The 11,316-nt window shown below is 41.0% G+C and overlaps 2 protein-coding genes across 2 annotated transcripts; one reads left to right on the top strand and one right to left on the bottom strand.

Annotated features, from left to right (window-relative positions):
- Positions 1–471: 471 nt before the first annotated feature.
- On the top strand, positions 472–5,750 carry LOC116312328 (leishmanolysin-like peptidase 2). Its single transcript, XM_039599766.1, has 14 exons — positions 472–1,082; positions 1,489–1,582; positions 2,164–2,215; positions 2,297–2,446; positions 2,720–2,845; positions 2,952–3,042; positions 3,478–3,623; positions 3,697–3,880; positions 4,025–4,094; positions 4,174–4,270; positions 4,408–4,515; positions 4,626–4,763; positions 4,974–5,083; positions 5,162–5,750. Exons 1-14 carry the CDS (start codon positions 734–736, stop codon positions 5,352–5,354), a joined length of 1,908 nt encoding a protein of 635 aa, XP_039455700.1. The 5' UTR covers positions 472–733; the 3' UTR covers positions 5,355–5,750.
- A 1,135-nt stretch (positions 5,751–6,885) lies between these two features.
- Positions 6,886–9,423, bottom strand: LOC116312349. Its single transcript, XM_031729750.2, has 3 exons — positions 8,842–9,423; positions 8,647–8,747; positions 6,886–7,780 (listed from the first exon to the last, which is right to left on the bottom strand). The coding sequence occupies exons 1-3, from the start codon at positions 9,290–9,292 to the stop codon at positions 7,598–7,600; spliced, it is 735 nt and encodes a 244-aa protein (XP_031585610.1). The 5' UTR covers positions 9,293–9,423; the 3' UTR covers positions 6,886–7,597.
- Positions 9,424–11,316: the final 1,893 nt, after the last annotated feature.

Genomic DNA, 11,316 nt, shown 5'->3' with positions numbered 1-11,316 from the left:
TTCAGATTATTCATGATGATGTTTCCCAAACTTTCTGCGAGTCCTGTCAGACTGACTCATGCACTCTTTCTTCATCACTGCCTTTCATGTTTAAACTTGAACCAGCATCAAACCGGATCTGGACTGCTTCCTGTTTACTGCTTAGTGTTTGTGCTTAGCAAACTCAACTGCTTATCCATAGCTGTTTATTATGATTTCCATCCACTACTTTGTTCTTTAACAGCTTTTCACTTATTTAGTAACCACTTTCTATTCAGTATGTTTAATAAACAGCTGCAGCTATTAGCCAACTTTTAGTGAGCTATAACCTCAAAACCTTTACAATTATTTAAATAGTTTGAGTGAATCTATCCATGTAGCTGCTTCTGTGGACCTCTGATTGGTTATTACTGACCTAAGAAAGCTCAAAGCTGCAGACAGAAGAACTCACAGTGTTTACAGTTACTTTATTATTTTAACTGTTCTGTTTACAACATGGCAGCAAGATTTGCTATGATGTATGGTTTGGAGCCGGAGGAGGAGCTGGAGTTAATGATCTTACAGTTCACCCCAAATTGTCAGAATAATACTATTGATCCTTTTTTATAATCTGTACAAATACATGACACAATGACAGAAATAAATAAAATCAAATAAATTCATGGCCATATTTTGGGATCCTCAACAGCCATCTGAAACATTACATCATCTCCTCGTCCTCACTGTTACCCTGAAATAGGTTTCCACCATAATTATGGCTTCCCCTCCATCCTCGAACCTCTGGGTGGGGATGGTGCTGGTAGTAATGGTGGCCGTGGTTGAGCTTCCAGGAGCCCTGCAGAGGTGCATCTTTGATGAGCTTCAGGTTCAGGTCAGAGTGGTCAGAGCCGCAGACAGCCCACCCCAGGAGCTCAGGCTCAGAAGGTCAGAGGAGCAGAGGAGCATCCTGGGAAAATCTGGCCCACCTACTCCTACCTCACCACAGCCAATGAGGATCCGGACCTGGATTCTGAGAGAGAGCGACAGCCTATCAAAGGCTGAGAAAGGAAGACTGGAGGCAGCGGTGGAAGAAGCTGTGAGAGTGGTGTCTTCTTTACTGTCAGGTGACTGTTGAACAGAAACAGCTGGTGTCCTGTAGATTATTACACTCCACAAATATGACAACAAAAAAATTTCAATACAATCAACATTTCTCTTGTGCGATAACTGAATATTTGTGTTTGTGTTTTTTAAATAGGTAACACTGAGTTTATATTAATTTATTTATTACACTGGCCTCTTTCTAAACTGTACTGACGTTTTTATGTCTTTATGTGAGCTTGTGCAGCATAATTCTGCATTGTGTCTTTGAGGTAGTGGTCAATGACAATATAGTAAATCTTGGATCTGAACACACACACACACACACACACACACACACACACACACACACACACACACACACACACACACACACACACACACACACACACACACACACACTCTCATAAACTGCTGACATTTTAACAGTGAACAGAGTGCCGGGCTCGTTACTGCTCAGCAGAGACATCAACAAATACTGCAAGTTTCTCTGGAGGGATTCAAGTGCTATCAACTACAACAGGTAAGTACACACGAGTGTAGCTCCAGTCCCTCAAACCAACATCTTTGGCCAGATTTGAGTCTTTAAAATGATTTTTTCCCCCTATATTCTTATTTTACATACAACACAAAAATCCAACCAGCCAATCATATGACATGCAGTTAGACATGTGCACATGATGAAAAGGCTGTCTTGAAATTTAAACTGAGTATCAGAATGAGGAGGAAAGGTGATTTAAGTGACTTTGAAGGTGGCATGGTTGTTGGTGTCAGGCAGCTTGTCTAAATATTTCTATATTTTCCCCACAAACCACAAAACCAGAGTTCACAGATAATGGTCCAGAAAAGAGAAAAGCTGAGTATCATTTGAGTATTGTTGCTAACCTTCTGTTGGCTGCTTCCAGCAGGATAACACACCATGTTTCAAAGTTAATGAATGCTCTCACTCATTAAAAGAAATGTACACATTAGTACAAGCAACTATGTATTTAAACTAACAGGTTTGTATTTGCTCACTCATACTGTCCCATATCTCTGAGCTCTATCTGAGCTCTGTTAACTTATGCAAATAAATGGAAATAAGCAGACTTTTTATTCTCCCAGGTGTGGTAGAGCCAACAAAAACTACCGAAGAGAAACTTGCCTGGATGTGACCGTGAGTATCAAATGTTTTTGCTGCCACACACAGCATGTACTAGACTGCTGCTTCTGAATAATACAGTACCAACATCAGTAGATCCCAGACGACCACCTGGCTGGATGTGATATTTACCCCGAGGCCGATTCACACAAAAGGACTGTTCTCAGACCTGAAGGTGCTGGAGTCCCTGATACCGACTTCCTGCTTTACCTCCATGTACAGGCCACAGACAAGTGCAGGGCAGAGGTACAAACCTACAGAAAACAGAAAAATTTGATATAAAACCATTGAAAGTTGGTTTTACTTTAATTTTTTCCACTCAAATCCCAGCATCCCTAAAAACATTTTGACATTTCTTCATTAATTTTCTATTCATGCTTGAAAACAGCAGTAAATTGTTGCTCTATTTAATCATACATTTCTCCACTTTCTTATAAGAAATAATTTTTTAAAGCGTCTAAATTAAACTTCGCCCACGTAGCTTTCACCTCCTCCTCATTGTATCTTCTTGTTCCTCAGCCCAGTGTGTTGGCCTACGCTGTTCACTGCCAGACGGACAGTCACGGGCGACCTGTAGCCGGGGTGGTGGTCATCTGCAGGGACCGGCTGACAGGAGCCACATACAGCCACCAGACTACAGTACAGGTACGATTACTTTTATGGATACATGATGTGAAAAGTGAAGTTTCTCTGGCTGTTTTTATAGAGAAGGATGGATCATGATGACAGATTATATTCTTCTGTTCTCCAGACTGTCATTCATGAATTGTTTCATGCACTTGGATTTTCTAAGGATCTCTTCAGCACCTGGAGAGACTGTTACTCCTCCTCCTCTTCCCAAGGTTTTTAAACACATCGTTTACACCACTTTATCCTTTTTTTAAATGTAATTTAACCAACCATTAGTGAGTGTGTAATAATTGTGTAAAAATTCATTGTTCTTAATGTGTGTGAGTGAGGTTATTATAATAAAATCTAACACCGATTGATATTATATAAGCATTCATCCTTACTTAACCACACATGGGCTGGTGTCTTCAAAAGTTTGTTTACTTTACTTTGAAACTGTGCAAAGTGTGGACGAAGAACAAAAATTGGGAATTAAAAATGCAAATATTAAGTGGTAACACACAAAGAGGAACACTCAAATCTGATTAAAATGTAGAAAAAAATTATTAAAATAAGTTTGAGTGTATTTAGTGTGACCTTCATTAAAGATCACATGCATTGGTCAGAAGGTGGTTCTTTATCAGCGATTTCTGTGCTGGATCCTGCAGTGGGTGCTGATTGCTCTCCTCGAGGCAAAGTGACTCACTCTGACAGATCAGGCCACATGAGGATTTACACCCCGTCCATCATTTCAGCCCTGCAGAAGCACCTGGTGTCCAGTGATCCGCAGCTGGGAGGGCCACTGGAGAACCTGGTACTGCACAGCTTCAAATGCAGAAAACTTTAACAAACTCAAAAGAAACCCTAACGGTGCTTTTACCCCTCAGGACGCAGCTCCAGGCAGAGTGTCCTCACACTGGGAGTCCCGGGTCCTGCAGGGCTCCATTATGTCGGCAGTGCTCGGGGATCCTAGCACAGTTCGGATCGACCCAGTGACCTTAGCTGCATTACAGGACACTGGGTGGTACACCGTCGACCTGAGCCGGGCTCAGAGTCTGGTCTGGGGAGACGGTAAGGAAACTGAAACATGAAGAAAATGCACTGAAAACTGCCTGATTAGTCATCATCATAACAGGAGACTTAACAAAAGCTGAACTTCAACACTCAGTGATCATACTTTTTAAATAATCAACATTTTTTTTTATGACTTATTAGGTGAAGGAGCCATGTTTGGCTCCCTGTCAACCTGCCAAGATAACTCCTCATCCTTCTTCTGCACTGGAAGGTAAATTTAGTGTTAACATATATTTTCATGCAGAAATTCCATCACATTCTTAAATGTTTGCGTTATTTGTACTTCTCAGTGGACGTGGATGTCATTTTCTTCACCTCCACAAGGGGGAGTGCCAGACTGACCAGTTCCTGGAGGGCTGTCGAGTGTATAAACCCCTGCAGAATGGAGTACGCTCAGTATCTTCTTGCATCCAAAATATTACTGAAAATGAGAGGAAATTATCATTGTTATTATTATTATTATGTATTTATCTTTTGTACATTTTTTGAATTTCTCACAGTCTTCTTCTGTTCTTACTCTTCAGAGTGAATGCTGGAAAAAAGAAAGCAGCAGGTGGACAGCTGAAGATGAGCTGAGCGGGGAGATTTTTGGCTTTGACAGCAGATGCTTTCTCTCCAGCCTCAGCCCGCAGGTGTGTGTGTGTGTGTGTGTGTGTGTGTGTGTGTGTATGTGTGTGGTCATCCCCTCTACTCTCTTCACTCTTTCTTTTGAATCCTTTGTAACTTCTCATCTGTCTTTCAGAACCAGAGTCAGGTTCCCCGGGTCAGCAGCTCTGTGGAGGGTCGGTGTTATAGGCACAGGTGTACCGGACCGAACAGGTATCAGATCCAGGTGTCTGGCTCTGAGTGGGTGGACTGTCCAGCAGGGGGCAACATTCAGGTATCCACATAACATAATGGCTTATTACAGTGTTATGTGTTTTTGGATGAGCATTAATTCAGAGAGTTAAAACTTGCAGTTTTTGTGCATTTAAACTGTTTCATTCATACAGATGTTTCTATTATTACCACATTTATATGATTAAGAGCATCCTAATGGATAATACAGTCAACATCTCATATATATAAAAATGATTTATTTTTCCTTCAGATTAAAGGATACAATGGTGCAGTTTTCTGCCCTGACAGGAGGTTATGTCTGTACCCTGATGTGACTCCTCCCTTAGATGATGTCAGGACACTTCCTGCATGCATCAGATGGTGAGTACAACTTCAGACATGCCCCGGCGTCCGTTAAAGCAACATTTACGTCATTCTAACTTCACTTTTTCTGTGTAGTGAGATTTCTACCTCAGCCCATGATGGGACCTGGTCTCCCCTCAGACCACCCACAGACCCACCTGTACCCACAGCGCTGTGCTTCACTGCTGCTGCGTGTCTGCTGGCTGCACTGATGGTGTCCTGCAGGAAATGTCGCTCATGTATGTTCAGAACACGCACGGTGGCCCCTGACCAGCAGGATCATCTGTAGAAAGCCTGTTCTTAGGAATGGGCAAAGACTAAATTTTTAATCTTAAAGTAAATTTAAAAACTGCTTTTACTTTTATTTTATTTCCTGGGGTGTTTTTATGTTTCACCTTTGATTGTCTCGCTGTGTGAGTTCTCTATCAGCTGGGGGAAAACCCAGACCACAGAGATGGGGAAGCTGGATTTATACTTCCATAAATCAGTTTTTATTTTTGTCAAATGTGATTTTGATTACTAAATGTTAGTTTCGTCCATCAAAATCATTTCCCTGTCATAGATATTTCTCTAACCTACACTTGTTTATGGCCTTAAATACAATGTAAATTCATAGAGGATGAGGGTAAACAGTAAAATAACCAAATATATGGTAACAAATTGTCCATTTTTAACTGTATTTTGATTTTTTGCACTAATTAAACCTCCAAACTATCCCCATCTTTACTTTTGAACATTTAGGTTCAGTAATTTAGTTATAATCTTACTGCTGATGCAGCAGAATCGATCAATCACTCACCTTTAAGACACTTCCTCTAGAACAGTTTTGTCATCTCACAGGAGTAACACAGATGAAAAATGACCTGTGATTGTTATTGTAAGTGAGCATATTATTTCCCCAAGATGCAAATGTAGATATGAATGTCATGACGTTTCTTGGAAAAATGCGTGCCAAGACTTGCCGAGACTTACAGGACACAAAGTCAGCCTGTTTTCCCACCTCGAGGTTCTTTGTTGTCATTCATCACGAAGGGACGTGACAGAACAAACACCTGCTGGCAAACTGACAGATAGTTTGAAACCAGTTTGGCAGAAAGCTGCTGCTTCATAGTGCTGTGACCCAACACGAACATGAATGATTTAAACTTGTGCTTTTTAAATCTCAGCCTGTAGAATATAGTTTGGCTCACACCAACAGAAGCTGAGAGCAAAAATTATGGTGGTTCAAGACTTTTGCACAGTGATGCATATGCCTGAAGTAGTTGAAGACAAACAATTAAAGAAAATAAATGCTTCAGCATAATATGTATCAAACAAGTAAAGGAAAATAAATAATGCTTAAACATTTAAATGGACCAAAGACAGTTTCTGATGTAGCCCTTTATCTCAATCTTTATATTTACCAGAAGTTGGACACAGTGATTTCCCAGGTTAATGTTGTGTCACACAATTAAAAGCAGCAATGTTGTCTTTGAAGGGCTAATCAGAAACTCCCTAAATCTGTCAAACACATGTCCATACTGTCTTTATACGTGTCTTGATGCATGCTCAATCATCCAGGTAAGTAAATCCCCAAAAGTTGTCTCTGTTCATCTGGATGTAGCGTTTTCAGTGGGAGAAATGTTTTGTCACTCATCCAAGTAACTTCTTCAGTCTCAGCTGACTGCAGGTTTCCCCAATCTTATATGCAATCTTATGCAAATGTACTCTTTATAAGACGTTTCTCCCACTGAAAACGCTGCGTCCAGATGAACAGAATGAACTTTTGGGGTGTCTTTATACATGTATTTATGCTTTAGACACACGGGGATACTGAAAACACAAGCAGCTTGTATTGAACACAAGGTCTAGTTTAACAAGAATAATAAATTCTTTATTAGTAAAAATTACTTTTTGATGAATAACCACACAAATGTTTATTCTAACCTCTTCACCGACTGCTTTAAAAAATAGCAAAAAAAGGTTGTATTGTTGTTATAATTAATAAATATCAACACTTTATTTGTGGCTAGATCAGAGAGGAGAGCAGCGTCAGAGTGAGGTCATCAGAAAGAAAATATAAAAAAGTCACAGTGGACTGGAAACACAGCTGGTTCCAGTCTTAGGTTTTGAACTATCTAACCAGTTTTCAAGCCTTTTTCAAATACTGTCAGCGGCTAATAAGAGTCTATCTATCTTATCCCATTTAAATGAGAAAAACAGCATCCAAAAGATATTTTTAAATAATAGAAAAGTACAAAAAGTGTTTCATTTCTTGAAATCACAAAACCAAACCATTAAAAGTTGAAGCCCACACAGCCTGCTTTAAAGGGTTGTCCTCGAGCTACACCAGTGAACAAGCATTAGAAGGTGAAGCACAGTCTGCAGTGAGCCTCAGGCACGCAAAACAGAGCTCCACCCTGCAGCGAGGACAGGAAATGTTTTTACTCTTAGTGCCATCATGCACCACCAGTAAGCCCCTTTTTGAATGGGCTTAGGCTGAGGCACAGCCAGGATCCCACATTCCTCACATCCTTTATGGCGATGTTGTGTTCACGATTTCCCACGGCTTGCTGATACATCACTGACCTCCAGGTAATTCATGACAGTGCTGCTGAGCATCTTTTTTTCAAAGTATTTGATTTCTTCAGGAGTCAGAAGAGCCATTTTACAGACCTCTTCATGTGACCACTCAGCATTGCAGTCAGGCTGGCCGCACACAAATCGGCTCTCCCCCTGAGGGATCAAAAAGAAAGCAGTTAATTGCATCTAAGCATGTTGACATGGTCAAAACAACCTGCAGAGGTTCAAAGTGAACATCGCAATGAGAAAGAAAGGAGATTTAAGTGATTTTGAACCTGGCATGGATTTTGGTGCCAAACGGACTGATCTACTGCTGACCAACTCTAGAGTTTACAGAGAATATTAAAAAAATGAGAAATATCCAGTGAGCATCAGTTCTCTGGGTGAAAATGACTTGGTGATGTCAGAGGTTAGAGGAGAATGGCCAAACTTTGTTATGTTGATAGGAAGGCAACAACCCTTGTTACAACCAAGTTATGCAGAAGAGCATCTCTGAGTGCACCACACACTGAACCCTGAAGCAGATGGGCAGCAGAAGACCACACCTGCCAGCTATGAATTGGAAACTGAAGCCACAATTCACATGGGATATTTTCTTGCCTATTTTGCAACCAGCCACCAGATCTCAATTCAATAAAGTACTTTGGGATGTGGTGGAATGGAAGATTCCCATCACGGGATCTGCAGCAACTGTGTGATGCTGTTGAGTCAATATAGACCAAAACATCCAAGGAATGTTTCCACCATGTTGAATTATATTCTTTTAAACTTTCGCTTTTGCCTTCAAAACCTCTGAAGGCAAAAGTAAGTCTAACAAGGTGTACTTAACAAATTGGCCAATGAGTTTATAATAGATTTAGAAATAATTTAGAAATAGATTTTAAATCATGTAAAATTGATTTCATAATTTATTTGGAAAGTTGGGAAGATAAATGTGCAAGAAGGACAATGAGAGACGATGGAGAACTTATTCTATTCTACAATACTTCAGACTCTGGTTAATAATAAAAATGTGGTACCTGGTCCAACAACTGGTGACACCAGCTGGTGAGAGACATGGGGGTGACAGAATGACCGCAGGACATCCGGGCTCTCAGAGATTTATAATCTCTGCCCTCAACTATGAGACAAAAAGGAAGACTTACACTTATAAAAATCCTTGAAGCCTATGCTGTCAAATCTGAAAGTATTTATCTGGTTCTTTGACTACTTACAGTCCATATCATCGTCTCCTTCAACAAATGTAAGGGTGGTGTCGTTTGGGTCGTAACATTTCTCCTCTCCAGTCACCAAACTGACGTCCAGACCTCCAGAAACGTCTTTTTTGCCCTTATCTCTCATTCTCCGCCGTGCATTTTCCAGATGGTTCTGCAGTTCATGGTAAAGGTCCAGGTCAGTTTCCAAGTATCTGCGCCTTGAGGGATCAAAACCATCCCAAAGCCCGGTGCTTCCATCTATACTAGCAGGGCGGTTTTTCAGTCGGACGGACTGTTTTCTCTTCTGAGGATTTAAAGTTAAACTCCTTTTAACTCTCGCTTGGTTGCTCTGGGGTCCTGTGTAGTCTGCGGTCGCAGGCGTTCTTTTCTTTGTCTCACTGTTGCCCATCTTTGCCACGTTTATCTCCACAGGTGAGCGGCAGTGGACACACACGGTTACTGGTTTCATTTACTGAAATCACGTGATTTTCAGTTACGGGGCTGTAACTCTCTCCGGTTGCACAAGACTGTGTGCCAAACTGAGGCGCGACATTCCAGGTAACAGGAGGAGGACCTCTGTGGGCGGAGAATACACCTGGAGGACAGGTGGGTCTGTCTGTGAAGGTGAATGTTAGACGGTCCACACTGATGAAGAACGTCACTGTAAACTGAAGAACAGAATCTGTGAAGAGCTAAAGATGTGCAACTTTCGCCTTTCTGAGAAATTTCTTTGGTGTTAACAGATTTTCATAATGAAAATATAATAAAGTACAGAATATCGATCGGACCTGCAGTCAGACGAATCAATCATTAATCTCTGTGCTGATGCTGTTTTCACTCAAACTGACCAGATTCTGTAACTTTTCTCTGTGTTTACCGTTATAAGCTTTGCTCTCTGCTTCTGCTCAGCTGGTGACATCCGGGTGGTGTTCAGGGCGGATGTTGCTGCTATGGGATCAAACACTTCCATCATCCACACAGTGCTACTCCTGCTGCTGAGGAGATGATGAAGACGAGACCCCGAAGAACAAGAAGATAAAAATTGGACTCTGCATCACGGTTATTTAGGCTTACTAATCTTTACTGTGACACTCTGACATGTGTCATAATAATGATATATAACAATACATAATAATAATGTGTAAGAGTGACCCATTTATAAAAAATATATCCGGAAGTCTTAACTGCTGACCTTTTTTATTTAGCACACTATAAAAATATATAGTGCATATAATAATTCCATATATTATTTTTTTTGACAGGGGGAAATGGTGAACATAAACATTATACACTGAATAAGATGCATCTCATTAGACTGGAGCTCTGTTTGTTTTTATGAACTACATTTACATTTCTGCATTTTGTTTGAGGACATACTGCAGGTGTAGTGAGTTTGATTTCTTTTCCTGCACGGTGTCTGTGAACGCAGCATGAAGATTCACCCCTCCCCTAGCTGTCTAATCCCAGGTTGCTTATAAGGATTTAAGTGTTTGGGACTCATTTCTGTCGTAGATGGCGACGATAACATTTGCGTTCAAGATCGGATTCATTTCCCCTGAAAATTATTTGGCTGTGAGACTGTTATAGGGTGGTGAGTAGACACGTTTGGTGAGGTTCCCTCTGAAGCATTGTGAGTGTAAACACCGGGATACGAATATAAAGCACCATTTAGGTTGCAGTGCGACGTCACGGGTGAGTAACTGGTGGCACTCCTCCCTGTAGGTTGCCTCCCCACGTGGGCTGACTTTAGCCAGATTGATTAACTATTTATTTGAGGTGCTATTTTTAACTAGAACAACCTACTGGCAGTGAATCGTGTCCTTTTCTGGTTATAAAGTGTTTTAATTAAAGGTCTGGTGGTATTGTAAGTCCTGCCACTTAATTAAATGTTTTCTTTGCTGCAGCTCTATATTATTTTCAGTTATTTTGTTTAATAAACTTTTTGAAATTCATTTGCTGTGCCTCTGCCTTGTCAATAATGAGCCTGTGTGCCTTTGTAACTGGTAACTCTTTTGTACTGGCTACTGTAATACTTCCTGGGGTGTAACTGCACGTTGTCAATACTGTTTAGTTACCTTTTCAGTTTCTCCTCCTTCGCGCCATCACACAGGCAATAGACTACTGACCCCAATCGATAAATATAAATTATTCTATTAGACAAATGTTGTTTGACATGCATGCAGGAGGCAGTACTGATGCTGTGTAATCAAGTTGGACTTCCTTGTGTTAAAAACACACCACTTATTTAGATCATTCCTGTTATTGATAATTTCTGGGGGAACACCAAGGTGCTCCTAGGCAGGCGAGAGATATAATCTCTCCAGCGTGTCCTGGGTCTATCCCAGGGCCTCCCCCTGGTGGGACATGCCCAGAACACCTTAACTGGGTCCTTTTAATGTGGAGGGGTAGCTGCTCTACTCCGAGCCCGTCCCAGATGGCTGAGCTCAATTCAGTTAAATTCAATTCAGTTTTATTGATACAGCGCCAAATTAC

Source organism: Oreochromis aureus, linkage group 3, assembly GCF_013358895.1.
Source record: "Oreochromis aureus strain Israel breed Guangdong linkage group 3, ZZ_aureus, whole genome shotgun sequence".
Taxonomy (NCBI): domain Eukaryota; kingdom Metazoa; phylum Chordata; class Actinopteri; order Cichliformes; family Cichlidae; genus Oreochromis; species Oreochromis aureus.
Note: the sequence above shows the minus strand (reverse complement) of the source record. Positions and strands in the feature narration are given on the sequence as shown.

What these genes read in the sequence shown, in the direction of transcription:
- LOC116312328 (XM_039599766.1), top strand. Translation starts at nt 734, where the DNA reads ATGGCTTCCCCTCCATCCTCGAACCTCTGGGTGGGGATGGTGCTGGTA. An exon ending in TCCTTCTTCTGCACTGGAAG is followed by an intron (nt 4,095 to 4,173) that starts GTAAATTTAGTG and finishes TGTACTTCTCAG; the next exon opens with TGGACGTGGATGTCATTTTC. An exon ending in CTTCCTGCATGCATCAGATG is followed by an intron (nt 5,084 to 5,161) that starts GTGAGTACAACT and finishes TTTTCTGTGTAG; the next exon opens with TGAGATTTCTACCTCAGCCC.
- LOC116312349 (XM_031729750.2), bottom strand. Translation starts at nt 9,292, where the DNA reads ATGAAACCAGTAACCGTGTGTGTCCACTGCCGCTCACCTGTGGAGATA. An exon ending in AGGAGACGATGATATGGACT is followed by an intron (nt 8,748 to 8,841) that starts GTAAGTAGTCAA and finishes TTTGTCTCATAG; the next exon opens with TTGAGGGCAGAGATTATAAA. An exon ending in GTCACCAGTTGTTGGACCAG is followed by an intron (nt 7,781 to 8,646) that starts GTACCACATTTT and finishes TTGATCCCTCAG; the next exon opens with GGGGAGAGCCGATTTGTGTG.